Source organism: Euprymna scolopes, chromosome 7 (genome assembly GCF_053919585.1).
Source record: "Euprymna scolopes isolate OS-2025 chromosome 7, ASM5391958v1, whole genome shotgun sequence".
NCBI lineage: Eukaryota > Metazoa > Mollusca > Cephalopoda > Sepiida > Sepiolidae > Euprymna > Euprymna scolopes.
Window position 1 is genome coordinate 153,355,335 of NC_136488.1, and position 19,837 is coordinate 153,375,171.

Consider the following 19,837-nt stretch of genomic DNA (forward strand, 5'->3'; position numbering starts at 1 on the left):
TGTAAACAGAATTTTTGTGAAATATTAAACGGTATTTTACTCAGTAAACGTCGGCACCTTACTTACGGAAAAACGGTTAATTAAACTTCAGAAGCAAGAGTTAAACTACACGAGTTCTACATCCCACCCCCATAAAAAAGAACAAAAATCATAAATGTTTTTGTAAACCGCTCGTGAAAACTTAATTTTTTAGATCAATTAAAAAGCATTAAAAACTACATAACACACACAAAGAAATGAACCGCTTTCTTTTAGTTTTCTTTTTTGATGAAAAATATTTCTTGTCATTTAAAATGTCGGTACTTGTACGGTTTAATCAAGACATTAAAAAATGAAAATATCGAAAAAAAATGTTTATATTGCACGTATTCGTATTCGAAAAAAAATTTAACTTAATTTTATGGAGTAGATTTTTTTTTTTTTTTTTTTTACAGCGGAAAAAACATGCTTTTATGAGAGCACGTTGAAATCAGCCATCATGGATTTTTTTTTTTTTTTTTTTTACATAGGCATCAAGGCTAAGAGGTCACTCGAGGATAAGGGTTTAATCCTTTATCCTTTTACGCGGGAAAAAAACTTTCTGACCACGTTTGGCCAGATACTGGCGAGCTCGGATATAAATTTAAACCATAACGTAAAGATCTGATGTTTAAATGTTTCATTGCATTTTAAACTTACTTTAAAATGTTTACAGACAACACCCACAAGATTGTAAGTATTTTGGTTATTTCATTTTTACTGTGAATATCTAAATTAACAATTAGTAATTTAAAACACGCACGTGTTTTTTTTTTATTTTAACATACGCAGGTTTCGTTTGTTGGTTTTGGTCATTTTTTTTTTAAATATATTATTCGTTCGTCCGATCATTTTGTTTTAATGTGAATACCTTGAAAAGGCCGTTTTGATTTGTTTACAATTTTAAAACGAATCAAAAAAATAAAAGAACTTTTAATTACATGACATATTTTGGGCCTTCGTAATTTTCGTGTTTACAAAATGTAGTTTATTGCATTCTGCGAACGCCAGAATCACTCGGTTTTGGACTAATTAATTTATGTTTTGTACAAACAAGGTGGGGTTTTTTTTTAGATTTAATTCAATATCTTAGAACTGTAGTTTAGGTGGAAAAATAATCTCGAACTCTTTATCGCATAAAAGAAACTAATTTCCCTAATCACCGGTACCATGTCAATAATATATAAACAATAATATAGGTATTTCAGAAGTTGTTTTTGAAAACAACTTACGAAAAACTTCTATTTATATTGCGTTTAATTAAAATAAAAAAAGGTGTTACAATTATGAAAAGTTCTATTCATATTTAAATGTCTTATATGTTCCGTTTTTTTTTTGTTGTTGTTTTTTTTTGTACACAATGAATACTTTTTTTAATGAAGGTGCTAGTGCAGAGAGTGATCCGCGCTAATTTTAAATCGTATTTCCAAGTTTAATTAAAGTTTTATATTTTTTTTTTATTATTATTATTCAATTGTAAGGTTAAAGTATAGAATAGGCACAAAACACCCTCCCTTCCCCATGTTAAGAATGGCTTTTTAAATAATAACGTTATTATTTACGTCCGGATCACTCTCTGCACTAGTACCTTAATGATAAACAATACATAAATAGAAATAATTATCAGACTTTTTAAAGTTTAAGTTTAAACAATATTTTTTTTAATTAAAAATTGAATCACGTGATTTTTGTTACCGTACTAAAATAGGTGCTTAAGATATCGTGAAATGTTCTGTTTAAAATTAAAAAATGTTGTTTAAAATAAAGAAGTAAAAAATGAGAGAAAAAGATATTGTGAAAAAAAGATCGTGAAACGGTTTAAAATAAATAAGTAAAAAGTTGGTCTTCTTTAAGTTTTCAAAAAAACTTCTGAAATACCATATTATTGACATGGTAACGTACCGGTGATTAGGGAAATTAGTTCCTTTTATGTGATAAAGGGGTCGAGATTATTTTTCCACCTAAACTACAGTCTTGCCAAAAAATGTATATTTTGTTCGTTTATTTTATTTAATCAAGTGCTTACTTTCAATATTAAAATATATTTTATATTAATTACATTGTTTTATTTTAAAACTAACAATTCGAAGTAGACATCTGGAAATCACTACGGGGAGATAACTCCAGTTAAAGCGCACCACACTACATCCCATCTTTAATATTAGCTTTTTTCCTAAAAATCGAACCTTTTGCTCTGTATCAATAGTTTTTTCGCTGTAAATAAGAAATTACTTGATGATATTAAGTGGAATTTTTTTTCGGAGGACTTCCTTCCATAACAGAAACGTACAATATAACCTGTTTTCGATATTTTCATTTTTTAATGTCTTAATTAAACTGTATAAGTACTAAGAAAAAAAGAGGCAAAATTGCTCATTTATTTTTAATCTTTTTATAAATAGATATTTATTTTTAATAAAATATTGGCACTTGACGAGTGTGGACCTTGCACAAACATTGGTCTATTTAGCCATGAAAAGTTGCTTTTTTAGGCCAAAAAAATATTTTAAAAAAAGCTAAAGAAAATGTCAAATTGATTTTAAACTCCAATAATCGAGCGTGTTTTGTTTTGACTTTTTTCTTTGAGTAAATTTCATTCATACTTTTATTTTGTGCTTGTTTTCATTTCATTTTAAATTTATTTTTATTTTATTCCAAATTTATTTTATTTCATTACTTTATTTTTCATACTAAATATTTTTTTTTGTACATTTATAATAAAAATACTTACGCAACTATTTAAGTGGACAAAGGACTTTGATTCTTCTCATAATTTCCTCAAAGAACGAAAAATACTTGCCTTTACGATGCAATGTAGGGGTTGTTATCAGGAGATGACTCTCAAAATCTCGTGACACAAAAATTTTTCGCTGCAAAATTCATGAGAGTCAGAAGACATCTATTAAAAAAGGATCTTTTTTTTTTTTTTAGAAAACTCCAAGTTAACTTTACAAGAATTTATAAAAAATTGTGTATGTCTGGTCTAAACAGATCACTGGTGTTGTTGCTGCTGTCTATGAGAATTAAATGTGACTACCATTTATCAATGGTATCAATACCTCAGAGACGTCACGAGCCATCATATGGTGTCGAACCCATGTCAGTACGTGTAACAATTTGGAGTTTAAAATTAATTTGGCATTTTCTTTGGATTGGGGGGGGGGGGCCTAAAAAAGTTTTTTTGTGGTGAAATAGACCAATGCTTACGCAGGGTCCACACTCGTCATCAAGTGCCAAAATATTTTATAACAAAAAAATATTTATGTTGAAATGTTTGTTAAATAATGCTTTTATTTTAATGTTTTTAGAAATGGATATTTAGTTTGTATTTAGAATTCAACCTAATAATTAAAAAAAATACTGAAAAATCTTTGATGTATTCGTCATGGACTGGAAAACGTCATATTCCCAAATTCATGTAAATTGATCAAGTAGTTTCATTTTGATAAAGAAAAATATTTTATAACGATTAATGTGAAATATTTTTTAAGTCTTTAAACTCTTCAACTTTATAAAATGTTACAATTTTTATCAACTTGAATTTTTTTTTGTATATAATTTAACAATAATTATTTTTTATACCTACAGACACTATTGTTTAATGCTTATGCAATCATCAGCGTAGGTTGTGACAATTCCTGCCGGTCATGAGATACGAACCTCGCCACAAAGTTAGTTATTCCACAGACAGTAGCCATCCTTAAGTATTCTTGAAGGGGCTTACATATAATTATATATATATATATTTTTTTTTTTTTTTTTACTATAATAATTAAATACCTACAGACACTAGTGTTTCAGCCTTTCGGGAATCTCCAGTGCAGGGTGTCACGATTAACACCAGTCGATAGATTCGAACTCGGCAACACGAGCCATTTGTGGCTCGATTAGCTACCATCAACCGCGAGAAATAACACTGAATTTAAACATTTTAAATATTTTTAATCACAGTGAGCTAATTATTATACGATGGTATATATTACAAGTGTTTGTCAAGTTAGTTTTAAATGAAACCCTCGGGAAAAAAAAAAAGAATCTAACTCTTCGGTTGATATCATTTGTTAAATGTTAAAAGTTTATTTTATACTTTTACATGTTTAATGCTTATGTGACTTCGTTTTATTCTTGAAATGATGTCACAAACAAAAATTCTTACTATTAGAGTATAAGTGCTGACATATTTTAACAAAACCTATTTTTCTTTGCAGAAATTGTATTTTTCTGACCTAATAGGCAAAATATTACCACAAGATTTCCGCAATATATGTACCACATTTGTTGCTGAGGCGTACATTGAAAATGGTACTTCTCAACTTATGGCATCTAGAATGGTAAGCTATTTTGAGAATTTTATGAATTAAAAATGTCATTTTTTGTTTGTTTTTAAGAAATATATTGATAACATTTCTTTTATTTGAAAATTTTAATATATTTACCTCTTTTTATTATTCATTCCCATTAGGCTGCTACGGAGGTGAGCGCACTACTTATGAATTGTATATTCAATATTGAAAGCTTGGAGAATGTTATAAACAGGATTCAAATATTACGCAATATAACTAGCCGAATGCACCCGGAAAAGAGTCTTCCGTTAGTTCCAATAATGCAGAAAGTGACACGTCAACTGACCGGTTTGTTATCCTTCATTATTAGTATTTTTTTTTTTTTTTTTTTTTTTTTTTTGAGGGGGTAATTTTTGTCTATCTTGCTTTAAATATGTTTGTAAATAGCTAGAAATCAGTATTTTTTTTCTCTTATTGAAAGAAAAATATCATGAGACTTTACAATAACAAGATATTTAACAAAAAAATTAAAAACAAAATTTACTCTACATATTCTGGCACAAACTAGCTTCCATTAAAAAATTTTTTTTTTTTTTTTTTCAACAAAAGTAAAAATATTGATATTTCATTATTCAAAAATAAATGCTGTCATCCAATATAATTATTATGGAAGCCATATTTTATTGTTTACTCAATAATAGGTCTGTTTTCAGTTTTTTTTTTTTTTTTTTTTAAATTATTATATACTTCTAATTTTATGTAATACCTCTGAATTCTTATTAATTGCATAAGATGATTTTTTTTATAAAATTAAAACTAGGGTGAATTTTGAACACGAATCAAAATATTTACTTATTAAGTTTTTAAGAATGTACTATTACTTATCAAAACTTATTGTCTTCTATTGCAGGTATTGAATTGTATCTCAGATTAGAGTCTTATTTATTAACCGAAAAAGAGCTACGAGAAAACCATTTCCCCCGTCCTGATGGTACAGGAAATACAAAATTCTATCATTCTGAAAGAACAAACGAAGAGTATTTTGCCAGTAAATATCAAAACATTTTTCTATAAATTTTCTATGGTTTTCAGTGATTAGATATGAAAATAAACACCCCTTTCTCCTTTTTTTTTTCTCACAAGATGATGCAAGACGTTGTGTTCGCTGTTCCAACACATTTGAAAATATTTGCTCCTACCACTGGGCAAAATTGGCCACAAAACAATGTAAGTCTTTGTTTTTATACTTTTCTCTTTCAACATATAATACTAGCCGTGTTTACCCAACATCGTTCAGGTGTATATCTAAAGTATTTAAAGAAAATTCATTGAAAATATAATTGTTTACATTTATTTCATTCAAATTAATTTTGAATGCATACTATTCATAATGAATTGTAGATAACAATTTTATCATGGTTAGAATAATTGATATTTATTTTTAATGGTGACCATTCTAATTTTTATACAATTTATGTTGGAAATTTATGTATCCTTAATTTTAATGCATAAAATCTTTGTTTCTTTCCAGGTGGAAATAGTTTTGAGAAGCATTATAAATGTTGCAATGGAAAAGTTAACTCCATAGGATGTACAGTTGCTCCAGTAAGTAAACATTTTGATTCTTGTTCAAAATTTTGCCTATGTTAAAAAATATACAAAGGACTATATTTGTTTTACATAACCATGGCAGAAAGAGAATAGCATATCCCAAAAATCACTAATTGTGTAAGTAGATTTATTTTAAAACAAAAAATTATACCGACTGCCCCCCTGCAGAGGGTAAAAATCCCTCAATGGGGCAACCAGTTAGCCGTGGGTTGCTACCCGTAAAGTCTTAGGACGTGATCCTGGTGATTGAGCGAACCTAAACTAGGATACATAGAAGTTTAGGCACCGCAACACATTACTTTGGCCCTTACTTCGATTAGACGGGCGGTCGGAGAGGCCCGATCCGACCAATCGGCCAGTCACGCCAAGCCCCACCATATATTGCCCATTCCAAAAACTCACTACTAATACAACACATCCCCCCTCTCCCACAAATAACCCTACTCCCTAATATATGATGGAAAGCGGTGGCTGAGGGTCAATCGATTAGGTGTGAATATCGATGACGAGGCTGTAAACCCCTCAGGATTGCTACAGATCCCATAGCAATATCAAGAGAGAACAGATAATCATTATGATACCACCAAAGTCGGTTATATCATCATTGTATCCCTGTAGAGGCTGGGCGAATGGGTTTCTCCCCAGGCTCTTCCCAAATAGGACTCCGAGGTGGGTGGGGAACAAAGATGACGAAAAAAGAAAACAAAATATATGGCTTATTCCTCCCAAAAACCACCCAACCACCCAAAGAGAACCCACTCTGATGTCTCTGACATCAGTAGCTCTGACGAAGAGACGATAAAACCAAGGAACTCAACATTCGTAGTAATAGAATCAATGGAGGAAACTCCTTTGAGCAAACTATCACCTTTTAAAATTGAAAAAAATCTTAAAACTCTAAAACCAAAGTCTATTAAAAAACAATTTAACGGCAGCCTACTAATAGAAACCCATAACGAAGAACAAACTAAAGAAATATTGAAACTAAAATTATTTGAAAACATCAAAGTCAAATGCTACAGACATCCAACCCTAAATACCTGCAAAGGAGTAGTGAAAAGCTACAAACTTGCACTTTGTCCCTTGGAGGAAATCAGGACAAACTTACAGAAACAGAATGTGTTAGATGTTCGCAGAGTTCAAATTAAAAAAAAAACGGTGAGAAAATCGATACCAATACATATATACTAACTTTCGATTCCCTCACCATACCCAAAGAAGTGAAAGTCGGATATATGAAAATAAATGTAGAAATTTATATTCCAAACCCCCTCCAATGCTTCAAGTGCCAGAAGTTTGGACACCATCAAGATCGGTGCACACGATTACCAGTGTGTGGAAGATGTGGAGAAAGTGGCCCACACATTGACTGCAGAAAAGATTTCAAGTGTGCCAACTGCCTGGGAAACCATGGCGCTGGCTCTAGATATTGCGAAATATGGAAAAGAGAAAAAGAAGTGACCAAACTAAAACATATAAAGAATATATCCTACCCAGAGGCCAGGAAAATCATCAAAACTAAAACATATGCAGATGCAACAAAAAAAAACTAATCCAATCAACAATCAAAATGGTCATATACATGTAACGGATACAACTGACAAGAAAATTGATGTCCTAAGCAAACTAATAAAGGAAATGAAAGAACTATTAGAAGAAATGAGGAAAATGAATAGTGCAATGTCTGCAACCAATCCAAGGATAATATTAAGTAAAGACACAACTGAACCACAAAAAGAAACAAAACCACAAACCATTTCTACAAAAACAACCGAACAACCATCAAACACATCACAAGCCAGAAAAGAATCAAAAATCCCCCCAGACAAAAAAAACAAAACAAACAAAAACAGGAAAAGAAAGATCCCGATCTATATCTCGAACAGGGACTCCGACAGAAAATAGATTTGAGGGATTGGAGACGATGGAAGTTGAACACAATTCCAAATGATGAACAAAATATTACAATGGAATATCAGAGGGATAAAAGCAAACCAAAATGAACTCACATTATTAATAACAAATATGAGCCCAGCACTTGTCTGTCTACAGGAGACCTTTCTGAAAGAAAATAATACCATCAACATAAAACACTACACATCTTACAACTACATAAATAAAGATACGGACAGAGCTTCTGGAGGCACATCAATACTTGTGAAGAATAAAGTCCCTCAAAGACAAATAAATATAAACACAAACTTGCAAGCAATTGCAGTGTCAGTGACTCTACATAGAACTATAACACTTTGCTCAATATACATCCCTCCAAAAGATACAATCAACGAAACTGAGATAACTCAATTAATAAAACAACTCCCTAAACCCTTTTTTCTACTAGGAGATCTCAACAGTCACAATGTAATATGGGGAAGTAAAGAAACAAATAAAAAAGGAAAAGAAATAGAAAACATAATAAATAAAAATAATCTATGCCTCCTTAATAATCAAAACTACACCTATATGTACCCAGCAACAGGTACTTTCACCGCCATTGACCTTACCTTATGTGATCCTTCCATATATATGGACTATGACTGGAAAGTACACAATGACACCTGTGGGAGTGATCATTTCCCAATCATCCTGGAAAGTCTAAGTACTAGCACTGAACAAAAAACACCCAAATGGAACCTACATAAAGCGGATTGGGAAGACTTCCAGGAACAGTGCAAACACCAATTAATTATCGAAAAGAATGATGAAGATGACCATTTGAACTACTTCATTAAAACACTCACAAACATAGCAAATAATACCATACCGAAAACAACCAAAACCAACAATCACAACAAACCTTGGTTCACAAAAGAATGCAGAAAAGCCATCAGAGCTCGACGAGCTGCCTTGAGAAAATTCGAAAAGTATCCAACAAGCAAAAATCTGGATTTCTTCAAAAACAACAGAGCAAAAGCCAGACGAATCATAAAGGAATCCAAAAGAACAACTTGGAGAAATTATATATCCAAAATTAATGTGAATACCAAGGCGAAAACAGTTTGGAACATGATGAGGAAAATAGAAGGAAAGTGTAGTAGTACACCAATATCCCACATCTCTAAAGGCAACAAAATATACACCAATCAAAAAGACATTTCCAATAACCTGGCAGATAATTTATCAAAAATTTCATCATGTGACAGACAGAGAAATTCAAAAAGATTAGAGGAAAAGGAAGAGAAAAAGAAAATTCTATTTAAATCACAAAATACTGAAAAATACAACCAACCTCTTACCTTGCCTGAATTAAAAGAATCGCTAACCAAATCCCATGACACAGCTACAGGGCCCGATGAAATTCCATATGAAATCCTCAAAAAACTTCCAGAAACCTCAATGAAATACCTACTTGAAATTTTCAATATTATATGGTCCAGTGGAAACGTACCCGAGACCTGGAAAGAGGCCACAATAATACCAATCCCCAAATCTGAAAACTCAAACATCCAATCCCAATCAAGTAACGTCTCAGATCCATTGAATTTCAGGCCAATAGCTCTAACAAGCTGCATTTGTAAGACCATGGAAAGGATTATAAACAAAAGACTAATCTGGTTCCTGGAAACAGAGAATCTTATTACAGAATTTCAAACAGGATTCAGGAAAAACCGAAGTTCAATAGACCACATAATCAGACTTGAAACGTTCATCAGAGAAGCCTTTGTAAGGAAGGAACATTTAACAGCAGTGTTTTTTGACATGGAAAAAGCCTACGATACTGTGTGGAAGTACGGTGTTACAAGGGATCTGAAGGCGCTTGGACTAAAAGGCAGAATGCCAATTTTTATTGAAAATTTTTTTAAAAATAGACGGTTCAGAATAAAGGTTGGCACAGCTCTCTCAGACTTGAAAGAACAAGAGAATGGAGTACCTCAAGGGAGTATACTGTCAGTGACCCTGTTCAGTATCCGAATTAACAACATTGTAAAAAACCTTAACCCTGGGGTAGATTGCTCCCTATATGTGGATGACTTCTTAATATGCTGTAGATCTAGATATATATCTATAATAGAAAGGAAGCTTCAATTGTGCTTAAACAAAGTAATGAGATGGACGGAAGAGAATGGATTTAGATTCTCCAAAAGAAAAACGAAATGCATGCATTTCTGCAAACATGCATAATGATCCTGTCCTAACCATGGAAGGAATGCCCATACCCGTTACTGACCAGTACAAATTCTTAGGGATTTTATTTGACAAAAAGTTAACATTCATCCCACACATAAACTATCTGAAAAAAAAATGTAACAAAGCTGTAAATCTTTTGAGAGTGGTAGCACATACCGATTGGGGTGCAGACAGGGAAACACTCCTTAAACTTTACAGAGCACTAGTCCGCTCAAAGCTAGACTACGGTTGTTTCATATATGGATCAACCCGAACATCATATATAAAAAGCCTAGACCCTATTCACCATACTGGCCTAAGATTGGCCCTAGGAGCATACAGAACTTCCCCCGTGAACAGTCTATACACGGAAGCACACGAACCCCCACTAGATCTAAGGCGAGAAAAGTTAGCCCTTCAATATTTACTGAAACTGAAGTCTTGCCCAAACAACCCTGCATACCAATGTACCTTCTATCCTAAATATGAAGAACTCTTTAACATGAGAAGAAAAACTATCAAAACGTTCGGGCTCCGAATGAAGGAAAGCATTGAAGAATCGAAAATTCCAATCTCCAGCATTCACAACTTCATACTGCCTAAAACACCCCCATGGACCATGAAACAAGTTGAAATAAAACTCAACCTAAACAAAAAGTCCAAATCTACCACAAACCCTATTGAATACCACGACGAACTTCAACATTTAAAATTACAATATTCAGACTACACCTTTATCTACACAGACGGGTCTAAAAGCAACAATCACACTGGATGTGCAGCAACGTACCATAAAACCACAATGAAGAGAAATCTTCAAAATGAAGCATCTATATTCACTGCAGAGACTATAGCTATCGATCTAGCACTCAACATAATTTCAGAGGAAACCACCAAAAACTTTATCATTCTCACAGATTCTCTATCAGTCCTATTATCTATACAAAATCAAAAACAAGAAAATCCACTAACAACAAAATTAATAGAAAAAATCAATATCCTTTCAACTACTAAAAACATTATTCTTGTCTGGATCCCCAGCCATGTGGGGATCAAAGGCAATGACAGGGCAGATATAGCTGCAAAAAGATCTTCTCACCTTCCAACTGACAATTTTAAGATTCCACATACTGATCTTAGACCCCAGATAAAAGCATACATACAGGAAAAATGGCAACTGCGGTGGAGTCAGCAAGAGGGCAACAAATTATACTCAATCAAACCTGAACTTAAGGAACGATGTCCGGACATCAAGAGATCACGCCGAGAAGATGTGATACTGACTCGGCTGCGCATAGGGCACACCAATTTTACTCATTCTTATATATATACTAAATGGAGAATCGGCGCCAGAGTGCATCCCATGCCAGGAGACACTCACAGTAAAACATATCCTAGTTGGGTGTGATGACCTTGCCCCAACTAGAAAATTATATTATACAGAAAGCAATATGGAAGACCTTTTTGAAAAGGTCAACTCAGCTAATATTCTAGCATACCTAAGGAAAGTAAATTTATATAAGAAAATTTAAGGAAATTTAAAGTCACCCAAATATACACATCCATGTATAAATACATTTAATTTCTTAGTTCAATTTTATAAAAAAAGGGAGGAAAGGCTGAAAAAGTCATTCCCCCTCTCCCAATAAAAAAAGTTAAAAAAAAAAATAAAAAAAAAAAAAAAAAAAGGACTCCGGCATTAAATGACCACATAGGTTGATATGCCGTAAAACCAATCAATCAATCAATCAATCAAAAAATTATATTTTATGGCTAGCTAAGGAATAAATATCTCGCGATGCCATTTTAAAAACAGTCAAGAAACAAACAAAATAACTTAACATAATTCAAACTTGCGAGATTTTTGTTGTAATGCCTACAAATTCCCATTAATCGGTTAATAAAATTTGATTTATAAAAACAATACTATTTGATGAATTTATGTGATTATTAGAATAAAATATTTTCTTTCTGTCACAGGTATGTAGAGGACAAATGCAATATTTTTATTTAATGCATATTGTATAGTTGTAAATAATTATTTTTTATTGATTTGTTGTTGTAATTTTATCATTGTTTTAATTTATAATTTTAATTGTGATTATTTACTAATTCCTTTTAGTTTTTTTTTTTATAAAGTATAAATTAACTTATTTGCTAAATTTCTATGCTTAATGGTAATTGCATTCCCACTTTATTTTCAGTATCATGTTCATCACAATAATAAATTTGACACATCAAGATACAAAAACACAGTTTTCTATCCAATGTCACATATGCATCTGCAGGTTTTTTCTCTGGATTGTGAGCTGGTAAGTTATTTTTTTAAATCTTGTCTCACCATAACACAATCTTTCCCCCCAAAATTTTGTACCTAGCTTTGAGTAAATCAGCAACTTTTATTCAATTAATTGCATTCAATAACATAAAACTGCATTGTAAATTGATAAACCAAACCTCAAACCTATTTGTGCTTTGTGATCATATTAAAAGGAGTATAGTCATCCCATTTGAAATAATTGCCTATCTCAAAAGTTCAGCAAGTTTTTTGTATCAGACTTGAAATTCATAACTTTTTCTTCTCCACTATTTAACAGATCTATACTACAGCTGGCATGGAAGTTGCTCAAGTAACGCTCATCAATCCGGAATGTGATGTTGTTTATGAAACGTTCGTCAAGCCAGATAATCAAATATTGGATTATAATACGCGGTAATTACCTTCAGCTAATTTGTTTTTGTTATTCTTTCATTTATAAATATCATGGACATGAAAAATATATGGACTCTTAATTTCAACGTATTTGAAATATCATTCATCGAAATAATTGAAAGATTTGCATATGAATATGACAGTGTATTTTACCACACAAAATATTTTAAGCACTAATATGGTTAAAAAGTGTATTAACCCTGCCCCCTCATGTTCATTAGATTAAAATGGGTTTTAGCTGATATTATGTAAATCTGACACTCCAATCAAAAGGTTATAATTTTTTGTAAATGTGTACATTTTTTTTCTTTTAGATTTAGTGGAATTCAAGAATCAGATCTAAAAAACGTAACTACATCGTTGAGAGATGTACAGGATCAACTTTTATGGTATATCTCCGCACATACAATCCTTGTTGGACATAGTTTAGAATGCGATTTGAGGTCCCTTAAGGTAAGCATTGAGAAATTATAGTCTAATTAAGAACCTTTTTTACATCCTCCTACAAAGTACACATTGTAAATTAAGCTTTCTTTTCCTTTTTAAAACAAGAATTTATTTTGAATGGATTAATTTAAAGCAGAGGAGGCATTCTTTCTATTCATGCATTGTTAAATATGTGATTCCTTGAATCTTTTAGCATTGATTTAATACTTTTTATTTTTCTTTAGATCGTCCACAGTAACGTGGTTGATACGTCAGTTCTGTACGCACGCTTGTCGGGAAACTCGTATAAGACAGGACTGAAAAAATTGGCACAAGATCATCTCCAAATGAAAATCCAGGATAATCGTAAGTATATTCAACACTGTATTTATTGCATTCAAAATTTTCAATATATGAAGATTTGCTAAGAATGTTAAAGCCATAAATGACTCTCTATTCAATAGTTTAAATGCTTGAAAATTCTTTAAAACTTTCTAAGAGTCACAATGTAATCCCTTGTCTTGGTTTTGTTTTTCAGCCGATGGTCATGACAGTAAAGAAGATGCCATTGCAGCAATGAAATTAGTCCATCATCAACTGCAGCAGGAAGCCATAGAAAATTATTATACTCCATGTAAATTAAGAAGGAGACTTGAGGAAATTCTATCACTTATCAATTACTAAAGTATTAATAGATGCTCAATATAAATTGCATTGATTACAGGAATTTTTCTTACCTTTATGGTTTTTTTCTACTCGAATCAAATTTGTCAGTTTTACTCAACTGCAGAACAACATTTTTGATTTGGGTAGTATCGGAATTATGGCAGCATCTGTGCAATACAAAAAAAGTACTCATCCATTTTAAACAAGCCACTTTTACCAATCAATTTTCTTTTTGTTAAAAAGAATAAATAAAAATACAAGAAAAACTCGAACACGATCATTTTACAATTACCAAAACAATCACTCATCCACAACATCATTTAACCCCAAAAAACGAATTATATTCACTTTTTTCTAAATTGGAGACGTTTATACTAACTTAAAAAAAATCGATTAGACAACTTCTAGTTTTGTGTAATTTTTAACATGTGTTTTGTATTGTCTCTTTTCTGACTTTAAAACACAGTAACATTATATCCAACATTTTTTCCCTTATTTTCTCCCATTTTTTTTTTTTTTTTACATCATTAGAATAATGTTTCATTCGTGTAGATTCCATACAATTTTTTTGATCTTTACACTCTTCCTCAAAAAATATTTTATATTATTTTAAAGAAGGCAGCTCAAAAATAACTTCCATTCAATTTAAAAAATCGTCAAACAGAAACAACGCAAAAAATTAAAAAAAAGAAAAAAAAATTGTAAAAATATTTTTGTAAATAAATTTTTTATACGTAAAATGTTTTTTTTTCTCTTTTGATCTTACTGTGCATGCATACATCCTCTTGCTTTCAATTAAAATACTTTTTTTTTTAAAGACTATAAGAATGGTACTTGATGCTCAATTGCTAAACACTCAACATTCATGGTCTCTGTTGAGTCTTGAAAGACAATGGATACTTCCTGCAAAAATTTTTGCTCGTATAACTGCGAAGCTAGGGATGTAAAATTCCCATCTGCACCACTCCTGACTTGAAACTGCTGGATTCCAGTGGAAAGGAAAAATCCAAGTTCATTGAAAATAATATATAGTAGAGAGCACATACACCATCTGGTACTTCTTAAATGGTCATCCATTTTAGTACTGATCAGGTTCAACGTCGCTTAACAGGAACCAGTGTGTCAACGTAATTATGCTGTATATATGTGTAAATAATAAGCTCTTAAGAGAATTACTTATAAGTGTATATTAAATCAACCCCAAATAGGACTCAAATTACTATAATTCAAATACAGTAGGATTGACAAACTAATATTCACCCTAGCTCGATAACAAGAACACAGGTAAAATTGTTAGAAACAAAAATAATAGCCACGGTACCAAGGCTATAAATAGAACTTTATTGAAAAAGCTATGAGAAATGAACCCATTAAGAATGCAACTAGCACATGGGAGGAGCTGGGTCAATTGACCTGGGGACATCAAGTACAAGGAAACTCATAGGGAAGGCCAGAGGAGGTAGGGGGAAAATATTCAAGTTTTGATTGACTGAGGAATGTAGTGGTGGTGGTGGAGGAGGGTTATGGTTAAAGTATTCAAATATTGTATAAAATGAAAAAAATCTATACATTGGCCTGATGAGATTTGGAAGTCAAAATATGTTTGCATTCGTGCAAGTACTGAAAACAATGTTCTCTATTTTATATATAAAGTTCCATTTGTATATATGTTTATATATATATATATATAGGATTCACTCCTAAACTAATTAACCAATCATTATTAATGACGAAACACAGCTGTTAGGCAAGAGGGTAGGTAATGTGGGATATATTTAGTTTTATTTAGTTTATACAAAGGTGGCAAAGAAGAAGTGGATGCCTTTCATGAAAATTCGGATACCTTCGATGGGTAAAATAAATATTCTCTAAATTTTACCTTCTTAGGAATAGTTTAAAGGAATTTTAGGGGGCATAATATGAGCACAACCTCCAATTTGAAAATTCACATATTTAAGATTTGCATTAAATTGAATCCATAGTCATTAGATAGCAATTAAGCAAGATTCCCTGAATTTCAATTTCTTCTTAAAACTCATTAAACGTAAGCACTTCCTAAAATCAAAATTATGTAAGTTTCGCACCACTTTTATGTACCCTATTGAAGATTTTTTTTTTTTACACAGGCATCACCGTATTATGAAGGCCAATAGGCCACTCGAGGATAAGGGTTAAAGGGTGTACAGTAGAAATTGGACAATAAAGTAATCATTAGTACTGGAAATTCGGTAAATTTGTTAACTTATATAGAACGGCTCATCAAGAACTTGTTTACGTTAGACTTGAAGACAATCATATTGTAGTCAGCCAGAAAGAAGGAAAGCGGAAGACAATTCCACAGGCGTGCAGTTCTAAAAAAGAAGCTTTGTTCATGGAATCTACATTTGGGTTTAGGCACAGATAAAGAGTGGGGTTAATTATTGATAGTGTTTTCAGCTAGATGAGTGTTTCTTGTGAAAGTTGGTGAGAGTGGACCATAGACTGAAGCTCAGTCGAACACTTTCCATGAAAATAACGATACATCAGAGACAAACTTGCAACATCTCTTCTGTGAGATAGAGGTTGCAGGGAAGAGAAAAGGACATCTCCTACGAGGCTACGAAGTCTATTTTGAACTCTATCAAGGCAGGACAAGTCCTTTCTAGCAGCTCCTGCCCAGATGTGGCAACAGTATTCCATCCTTGCACGTACCTGGCTCTTATATAGATAGAGAATTGCATCAGCAGTGAGATATCTACTGGATCGATAGAAAGATCCCACCATTTTTCCAGCGGCCTTGGTAACAGATTTGATGTACATGTTCCATTTAAGATCAGGAGTAATTGTGAAACCCAGAAGCTTGTCAAAACTTGAGACCTCCTGAATATGAGAGCCATTCATTTCAATTGATGCCAGATGTGGATCAGAATGTTGATGATGTAAAGAGAGAAGCTTGGTTTTAGATGCATTAAAAGTAACCAGCCACTCCTTTCCCTATTGTACCACGTGCTTAAGATCAGAGGAGAGAGAATCAGATAGAACTTTGTCGTTTACTGTCTTAGATGTGCTACCATAAATGGTAGTGTCATCAGCATAAATGTCTACAAATGATATAAGGATGTGATTTGGAAGATCATTAATGTAGATCAGGAAAAGAGTTGGGCCCCTGAGGGACTCCAGCATTAATACTGTTGTGAGAGAGAGAGAGAGAGAGAGAGAGAAGAGAGTAAACGTGGAGGTAGACACGTTTACCAGAACCGAAGGTCAGCTGTGACGTGGTCAGGTTTGCTAGATCTGTGAGATTTGATTTGGGCTTTGAAGAAGACGGACGGTTTTCTCTTGTCTCCCCCTCTTAACTGGGGAGGGGGGAGACGAACACTGACGTGTGTGAAGAAGAACCCACACAAGCCGATTTCACTTCCACCTCCTGCAGGACCTCTGGGGAAAGTGAAATAAAAACTATAAAACCCATTCATCGTCTTGTAGTGATAAATCTTCGTCAAACAGGTATCAAGTCTCCCTCCAGGATGAGAAATTTCCAGATGGTCCAACATCGAAGAAGCAGAGGTAGGTTCTGAAAATACATGTCACATACACGATTCCCTTTTTTATAATCAAACACACAACCATTTATATTAGAGACAATCATACGCACACGGAATCCTTTTTTATGTTATACACCAAACGTAAAAATTGCCTCTCAATGATTTAAATGGTGCCCCTGCCCCTCAATGTAACAAATATTCAATTTGGTGCCGTAACTGACCAGCCCACCTAGCAAGGGTGGGTTTAAAAGAAAAAAAGAAGAAAAATGACTTCCGTTGCCACAGGGAAAAAAAAGAAAAAAAAAAATAGGACAAGAAAAACAATAAAATGTATGAAGAAAAAAAGAAAAAGAAAAAACAGTAGAAAAAAAATATACAAATCAACACACACACACACATACACAACGTAGGGTCCATTAAAACACTAGGCGAATTAGAAAAATAATTTTAAAAAAAAGAAAAGCAATACACACATACAACCTTTTCACGAAGAAAGAAAAGGAAGACATACAGACACACAGAATGTAAAACTTTATATATAGAAAATAGTTAAAAAAAATGTTTATCGTATTAGGAATTAGCTCGTTATGAATGAAGAAAAATATCACTTAATGTCAAAATTAGAAGGGAAAAACAAAGAATGGCCTTATTCTGTAAATTTTTAACAACAGCCAGTGAGAAAACCAGAAAGAAAAAAAAAAAGAAAGAAATAGAACATATGACTGTAGTAAGTGTGCATCAGGAATGAGCCTTTACCAAAAGATAAACACGTCAATCACAAATATGTGTTATGAATATTTTTGTTGCATTTTTAAACTGTGAACCAAGTGTAACTTTTAAGGAAAAACAATATGTACTTTTGATGAAAAACAATGGATAGGTTTTGAAATGTGATTTTTTTTCCTTTTTCACTAATTGTACGATTTTATTTCTTAGGAATTTTTTTTCTGACATGGACAATTTTAGTTCCATCGAGTGTTAGGATTGTCTGAGACTTTATAAGTGAGTCGTTTTATTTTATTTTAGAAACGACTAGGTATTTTAATTGTAAATGTCTAGGTATTGTTTGTAAACGACTGTGATTTTTCTTAAATTTTTTAATTCTGTGGAATGGTAAAAGATGATGCACTATACAGTCGACCTAGTTGATGACGTGGTCAAATGGGTTTCCACGAATCTGTGTTTTGTTATTTGGAATTTTGTTGTTAGTGAGATGGGACTTTGTGATTGCTTATAGGATATTGTTGTATTTTTTAATTTATTATTTTTATGTAATTGATGTGTTGTCAAACGGTATTGGCAGAATTTTCTTGTTCTTTGACATGTATTTTTTTTTCGCAGAATGGGGAGGTGGAATCTTTGCTTGTGGGGTCTAATGAAAGAATGATTAATAAAAGAAAGAACGTGTTGTTAATTAATTAATAATCATAATAGTAATAATAAAATAGGGAAAAAGAGAAAGAAATAAGATTTAAACAGTGTAATAAATAATTAAAAAAAAAAAAAAGTTTCGGAAGAGTCAAAGGTTCAGTCGGTATTAATTTCAATTTTCGAAAAGCAGAATAAATGTTCTATTCGACATGAGTGACGTTTTGACCACATAAGTAAGGTAGAAAAAAAAAGGATAAATATAGGGTTAAATAAACTATATGAAGAAATAAAAGAAAAAAGTGGGGCGTGAATGGAATTTAATTTCTGTGGCAAGCATGTTAGAATTTTGGAGAGGTGTTGAATTACATGGGTAGTTATTAATTTCATTATTCTCGAGAAATGATTTGAATTTTATTTTTATTAACGTGATTTCTATTGATTTCGAGTAGAATCAACATGGAGCAAGTTTGAGTACTTCCTGTGTGGAAATCCGATGTTTTCCGTGAAGCTATGTGTCTTCCAGGCAGGTTGCGCTTACCGACTTTGGAAAAAAAAAAAAAAGTTTTTTCTGACATAGCAGTAAACGGAATGTATTCTGTCCAGCGTGAGCGGATCTAGTTGTAATCAACTTCAGGGAGCAAATGAAATGCCCTCTGACATGGTGTAAGGGGCAGAGGGGATGCAATGGCTGACGTGGCCATTATGTTACGAATCGCTCAAGAGAAGATGAATGAAATATGTATGCAAGTACTTAGGAAAATAGAAGGTTACCCACCATATGGAATGTTAAGAGGTTTTTTGTTTCCCACAAAATACTAGTAATAAGAGTAGGCTTATGATGAATAGGATAAGGCTTGGGATGGAAATTTTTTTTTGTGTGTGCTACCTATAGGAAGAAAAGCTGATCTGTAAAGCCAAGGACGATGATAGTCCGTTTTAAAGAGGCAGATGGACCTCGATTTTATTATTCGGTTGATTGCCGAGAATTTATCGATCACGCGTAGTGTCGACGGGAGTAAAGGATGCTCCTGAAATTCTGATTTAAATTATGAAGAGACCATGGGGTCACAGGGAGTTGTTGACCTTCGAGGGCGCAAGGATTAGCGCCACATGGTATT

At 32.5% G+C, this 19,837-nt stretch overlaps 2 protein-coding genes across 3 annotated transcripts in view; both read left to right on the plus strand.

Moving 5' to 3' along the window:
* LOC145280197 (putative exonuclease GOR) overlaps positions 1-19,837 on the plus strand; it is a 210,008-nt gene that overhangs the window by 40,386 nt on the left and 149,785 nt on the right. For both annotated transcript variants that reach the window (XR_013868570.1, XM_080131966.1), the window contains one exon: positions 4,227-4,649. The gene's annotated coding sequence lies outside the window, so the exon portion shown is untranslated. The remainder of the gene's footprint in view (positions 1-4,226; positions 4,650-19,837) is intronic.
* LOC145280205 (putative exonuclease GOR) lies at positions 12,023-13,538 on the plus strand. Its single transcript, XM_080131984.1, has 2 exons — positions 12,023-12,331; positions 12,617-13,538. Exons 1-2 carry the CDS (start codon positions 12,194-12,196, stop codon positions 12,734-12,736), a joined length of 258 nt encoding a protein of 85 aa, XP_079988110.1. The 5' UTR covers positions 12,023-12,193; the 3' UTR covers positions 12,737-13,538.

What these genes read in the sequence shown, in the direction of transcription:
- LOC145280205 (XM_080131984.1), top strand. Translation starts at nt 12,194, where the DNA reads ATGGTAATTGCATTCCCACTTTATTTTCAGTATCATGTTCATCACAAT. An exon ending in TTTCTCTGGATTGTGAGCTG is followed by an intron (nt 12,332 to 12,616) that starts GTAAGTTATTTT and finishes ACTATTTAACAG; the next exon opens with ATCTATACTACAGCTGGCAT.